The 6,205-nt window shown below is 35.0% G+C and overlaps 1 protein-coding gene across 2 annotated transcripts; it reads left to right on the forward strand.

Moving 5' to 3' along the window:
- Nucleotides 1-1,054: 1,054 nt before the first annotated feature.
- On the forward strand, nucleotides 1,055-4,575 carry LOC104084627 (O-fucosyltransferase 30). 2 transcript variants are annotated; one of them, XR_683650.3, is made up of 3 exons: nucleotides 1,055-1,579; nucleotides 2,224-3,570; nucleotides 4,309-4,575. XR_683650.3 is itself a non-coding variant. In XM_009588536.3 (2 exons), the coding sequence occupies exons 1-2, from the start codon at nucleotides 1,146-1,148 to the stop codon at nucleotides 3,275-3,277; spliced, it is 1,488 nt and encodes a 495-aa protein (XP_009586831.1). In that variant the 5' UTR covers nucleotides 1,055-1,145; the 3' UTR covers nucleotides 3,278-3,881. The 2 variants fall into 2 exon arrangements, 1 of the variants encoding a protein (XP_009586831.1); XM_009588536.3 differs by lacking the exon at nucleotides 4,309-4,575 and having other exon boundaries at nucleotides 2,224-3,881.
- Nucleotides 4,576-6,205: the final 1,630 nt, after the last annotated feature.

The following is a 6,205-nucleotide window of genomic DNA, read 5'->3' on the forward strand; positions in this document are numbered from 1 at the left end:
GTTTGATATGCGGACTAAATTATTTCGGGATTATAATCATGAAATTATAATTCCTGAACTAATTTTATTCCACTTGAAAGGTGGAATAAAATAATTTCAAATTTTTTGGGATAAGTAGTCTGGATTAAATTTATATTGTCAACCAAATACAATATAAATTTAATCTTATACTTAATCTCACCTTATTCCATGTACCAAACCAAACGACCCCTAAATTACCTCATTATAAAAAGATATTACTTTTTATACAAAATTTAAAAATACATCAAATAAATTTAAAAATACATCAAATAAATTGAGACAGAATTACAATTTAATGTATTATCTTTATTATGAGATAATAATATGAGAAATAGCTAATACTCCTATAGAACAACCAAATGACAAAACATTAATTCTCTCTCTATCATTTAAAAAGGCCAAGGAAATGTGGTTCTTGAAAAAGGTTGGGAGTAGGGCTGCTTATCGGGCGGATTGGACGGTTATTTGTTCTTAACGGTTTGGCTTATCGGTTATCGGATTTTAAATATATTAATCTGCTAGCCACCCGATAAGATATCGGGCGGATTGGTATCGGTTTAACTCTTATCGGACGGTTTATCGGATTGTTTGCTGACTGCTGTGACTCAAAATAAAATTTCTATGCTCAGCAGACTACATTCCAGTCTATAGAATATGACACCTAAGAAGAGAGCTAAATAGAAAAAATATAGAGCTACATTCCAGCTTATTTCCCAGTAGAATCAATCTCTGGGGATGAGCCTATTAACAACTTATAACTATTAGAAGAAATAGAAGAGAACACCAGGTATAACACATGACATCAAAATTATCTAATAGTAACTAACTGGAATAGTAAATTATAACTAAATGTCTAATAGTAAATTAGTAATAAATAGAGTACTAGAAGTGGAAGAAGGATTTTTGATCCGCCCCAAACCGATAAGCTGTTAATAAAAAAAATTCAATCGGTTCTCCGTCCATTAAACCGTTAAACTGATACCAATAAGCCATTAACCTTCCGTTTCGGTTGGGTTTTCCATTTCGGTTCGGTTTTTAACCCCCTTGGACTTGGGAGTTGGGAGTGGTAAACTAGGCTGCCCACCATCTCTGATCCAAGAATTCAGAGAGGAGATTTGAATCCAATGGAAACTGAAACTTTCAATAGACACAACAAATCAAGAAAGAAACAAAGATCTCCACTTTTGATCTTCCTTTTTCTCTTCACTCTAATTCTCCTCTTCTACTACTTCAAAAACTTCATTTCCCCTTCTCTTCTTCCCCTTCCCCAAAAATCAAAAATGCCCATTATACCCCGCCCCTCGCAATGCAACCCCACAAATCGCCTTCAGGGGAAGTTTCTCTGGTACGCACCTCACAGTGGGTTCAGTAATCAGTTGGCTGAGTTCAAGAACGCTATTTTGATGGCTAAGATCCTTAATCGGTCCCTAATTGTGCCGCCCATATTGGATCACCATGCTGTTGCGCTTGGTAGTTGTCCTAAATTTAGGGTTTTGAACCCTATTGAGTTGAGATACGCTGTTTGGAATCATAGTGTCCATCTATTGCGTGATTGCAGGTAATCTAGAAATTTGTTCCAGTTCCCTTTAGCTCAGAAAATTGCATTATTTTATGTTTGTTAATTTATCTGACTGAATTATGTAGAGATATTGATTTAAAGAAAGTTTTCTGTTGCTATAAACCATCTATTAAGGGTAAAACGAGAAATTTAAAGTTAAATTGTTTGTAAGTATAGAAATGTGGCACATAAAATGGGGCAGAGGGAGAATATGTGAAACTATAGTTCAGTGGTTGTCAGGAGCTTTTTAGTTATATGCCAGTGTAGGAATATATGTGGATATAGAAAATCTCTAGTTCTAGAGAACCCATACTCAAATGACAAATTATTAATGGAATGCACGTGAGCAGAGCGAGACCTAGTTGATTGATTGATTGATTGAATGTGCTTAATGCTAGCATCTAAACTATGTGCTTAGAACGCAGTGACAAAAGTTTTTCTGGGAACTTTGTATGCATTGCAAACCACTATCTTGTTTGTTGTTATCTTTCTGCTGCAGATTTAACTTGGACTTTATAAGTTATAAAATATTAACTATTGAATTTCGTTGTGCATTTTGATTTTTGATTGAGAAAAGATAGACATGCTTTCTTGGATGGAGTATTAGGGAGTTTCTAATATATTGCTTAAATTGTGTGTTGCAGATATGTATCCATGGCTGATATAGTTGACATCTCACCACTTGTGTCTTATTCAACAGTGAGATTTGTTGATTTTCAAGTATTTGTGTCCTTGTGGTGTGGTGTAAACTTGGATGATATTTGCTCTAAAGACCAAAATATTCCATCTCCTTTATCTGAGAGACTTAGAGAATGCGGTTCTCTGTTGTCTGGTTACTATGGTAGTATAAGTGATTGTTTGACTGCTTTAGAAGATGACTGTAGAACGACAGTTTGGACATATCAAAAAGATGTTGAGGACGGGGCTTTAGACTCATTTCAACCTGATGACCAACTTAAGACGAAAAAGAAGATTTCATTTATTAGGAGAAGAAAAGATGTATATAAGGCTCTTGGTCCTGGTTCTGCAGCAGAATCAGCCACTATTTTGGCGTTTGGAAGCCTTTTTACTTCTCCTTATAAGGGATCTGAATCCCATATCGACATTCATGAAGCTCCTAATGATCCCGTGATACAGACCTTAATCGAAAAGATAGAGTTCCTTCCCTTTGTTCCTGAAATAATAAATGCTGGCAAGAAGTTTGCTCTTCAAACTATCAAAGGTCCCTTTCTTTGTGCACAGCTCAGGCTACTAGATGGACAATTCAAGAACCACCATAAATCTACTTTTCTTGGTCTGAAGCAGAAGTTAGAATCTTTGAAGCAAACAGGACAGAAACCGATCCATGTATTTGTGATGACTGATCTCCCCGTGGCTAATTGGACGGGGAGTTACTTAGGGAGCATAGCAAAAGATTCAGATGCCTTTAAGCTGTTTGTTATTAGAGAAGAAGATGACTTGGTTCAAGAAACGGCTAAAGAAGTCATGGCTGCGGGGCATGGGCTAAAACTTGGTTCAATTTTACCGAGTTCAGCAGGGATTAACAAGCGTCACCATCCTCGATCTTTTTCTGATGTTCTCTTATACATAGAGGAAACAGTCTGCAGCTGCGCTTCTCTTGGTTTTGTTGGCACTGCTGGGTCAACGATTGCCAAGAGCATAGAATTAATGAGAAAACATGGCATTTGTTCTGGCTAAAATGCTGCTATTGTTGTTGGCTTCTAGCTAACTAATGCTATTTACCTAGATTTGTGGTCTCCCCTTTGGCAGCTAGAATCCACTTATCACCTGAAATTCTCCCTTATGCCGGTCTAAACAAACTTGAAATTGCGAATTAACAATGTCCTATGTGAATTCAAAGATGACAAGGCTGACAAATCTGAAGGATATTAGTGATCCATACTACTGGAAAAGGAACTAGTGGATGAAGAATCCGCAAAGCTTATTTCAAGGGATTGGAACCACTGATGGGTGAATATTTTTGTGCAAAGGTTCTTTTCTTCAAATTTATAGTGCTAACTAGATACCACTTATTTGATTTAAGGCGGTAATTGTGTGTGCAAATTTAAGTCCATAATTGGATACAAGATCAACAACCTTCAAATCAGCGTCTTTGTTGATCTCCTGACGTTTAATAACCTATATATTAGCAAAGAAGAACCATGTAGATCAGTTGAAATATACAGATTGTTTATTTATCTGTTAGAAATTCCCTCACTTTCCTGAATACAGTCTATGTTGGATGGTGTGGCTTACTATATGCTAAAAAGAAATTGAAAGGGTACTTCTATGTTGATTCTCAGTTGTTCATGTCCTCCTCACTATAATGTTGCTATGAAACATGGAAACACAAGCATACTGTTATCTGTTCAACGGCGTTATATATTTAAATTTGGCTGCAGCTGAACTATCTTCTGAATAATGGTTTATGATTTTGTTAACAAAGCTTCAGCATATAATCTAATATAAATATTTTAAATAAAATCAAGGTAACAGCCTAATAGGGATCAAGATTTTGAGCCAACTACTGTAGAGTAGAAATTTCAGACTTTTATCTAAACTCATTGTGTATTTCACAAAAACTTTCTCACAGAGAAGTATGAATTGACAGCAAAGTTTCCGAGTTATTTGCTTCTGGAGAAAAGGGTAGTACTGAATATTGTTATATAGATTGATTCAGGTTGATATTTGTTACTCCTATCTTTTATTTGTCTATCCTTGTGGACTAGGGCTCACACGGTAGCAGAAGAAAAAAATGCTATGTGATTTTTTCCCATCAACCTAAGATTTTGGCTGATAGAGTTACACAGTACCATTGTTGGTGGGACTTGGAAGGTTGCAGCTACCTGTGGAATAGACGAGTTGTGCACAAGTTGGTCTGTACACAATTGCTATATAGATTTTTTTAAAGTGGATGATATTCATAATTTGTAACTACTTGTATTGAACCATACTGATGATGGCATTTATATGAGTTATGTTTCTGTTGGTGTTCTTTTTTCTCATCAAGATATATTAGACATTTCGGTTTACTAGCTCTCTTTTGGTTGAGAAGCAGGGTAACACAAATATTTGCATGATGTGCTTACTGTTCAATGTTCATCAAATAATCTATTTCTCAACCTTGGATTATAGCTAATGCTGTTTAAGTCTTGGAAAAATAAAGGGTGGAAGCTGATTGCATAGTTTTGTTATATAGCTGGAGTAACCTCTCCCCTATTAGCTCCCCCTAATTATTTTTGGATTTTGTTAGCTCCCTAACACTAGCATAGGACCATCTGTACAGAGCTAACATATCATCTTTTGTATTAGCACCTGGACAGTGCTCTTTTGCATCTTCTTGATACTTTTTATACTAATATATTTTACTTATCAAAAATATAAAGGGTGGAAGTTGAAAGCGGAAGACTCCTTTAGAGGTTTCGAATTTCAATTTAAGTACACTATTGAACTAACGAAATGGGCATTGCCTTGATTTTCTATGCTAACTTCTAGGTGGGAACCTGAACCTGAACCTGAAGATGAAATATGACTGTTTAACTGTGGGCTGAAGCACAAATTTTATTATTCAAGTGGTTACAGTTGGATTAAGGAGGTGGTTATTCTTCTTTGCCAAATGTATTGAGATAATGCAGCCTCTAGGTACCTGTATTTGTCACCAGGGTATTCAAGAAAATGACAAGGAAAGCTATTTCCCTTATTATTAGTTACATTTCTCGGTGGAGCCAGGATTTGAATCTTATGGATTCGGGATCGTAATACTTTTAAGTTATTGGGTTATAAATTAATAATTTATATATATTCACTGAATTTTGATAAATATACGATTTGAACAAAAGTAATTGGGTTCGGTCGAACCCGCATTCCACACTCTAGCTCCGTCATGTTCTTAAGGGGTAAAATTTACGTACACACTATGTTTCTCATACCCCACTTGTGAAATTCCATTAGGTTTGTTGTTAGTTATTTTTATATGAGTATACATTGCAAGCCTTATTTTTCTCTTTAGATGGAACTCTATATCATTTTGGGTAATTTGCACTATCTGTTGACTTTCTTGGATGTGCTTTTATTATTGCTATAAGGACAATAATTGATGTTGTCAATTAGTTTGCCAATATAACATCCACAAATTTTGTCGTGCATGTTCAATGACATTTTGGTCCACATCTTCAATAACTCCACCCATATTTCTGGTTCTGCACATTTTTTAAGTTGGACAGTAGAAAAAAGGATGTATCTATTTTAGTTCAAATGATAAGTACCTTGTATATTTTGATCTAAATTATTTTATTGACTAGTCACTTTAGTGGAAAGAGTCGAAATATTGGGTGTTTGCACCTACTCAATTTCATAGATGCATTATTGAATATTTACATAAATAGTTATTAGGAGACCATAATTGATTAATACATATTTTCATCTTTATTTATCAATTAATTTTGGTAAATAATTTATTTAGTGAGAATATAAAGTGCGAGCAAGTTTTTTGTGAAAATAGAGATATAATACTTGTCTTTGGTCAAAAAACATCAAATAGGAAAAGGAGGAATTGGTCAAAGCATCAAATAGGAAAGAGGAAGGCACCGTCCAGAAATTAAAGGACTGTTAGTTTTGAACCTTAAT

Source organism: Nicotiana tomentosiformis, chromosome 8, assembly GCF_000390325.3.
Source record: "Nicotiana tomentosiformis chromosome 8, ASM39032v3, whole genome shotgun sequence".
NCBI classification, from domain to species: domain Eukaryota; kingdom Viridiplantae; phylum Streptophyta; class Magnoliopsida; order Solanales; family Solanaceae; genus Nicotiana; species Nicotiana tomentosiformis.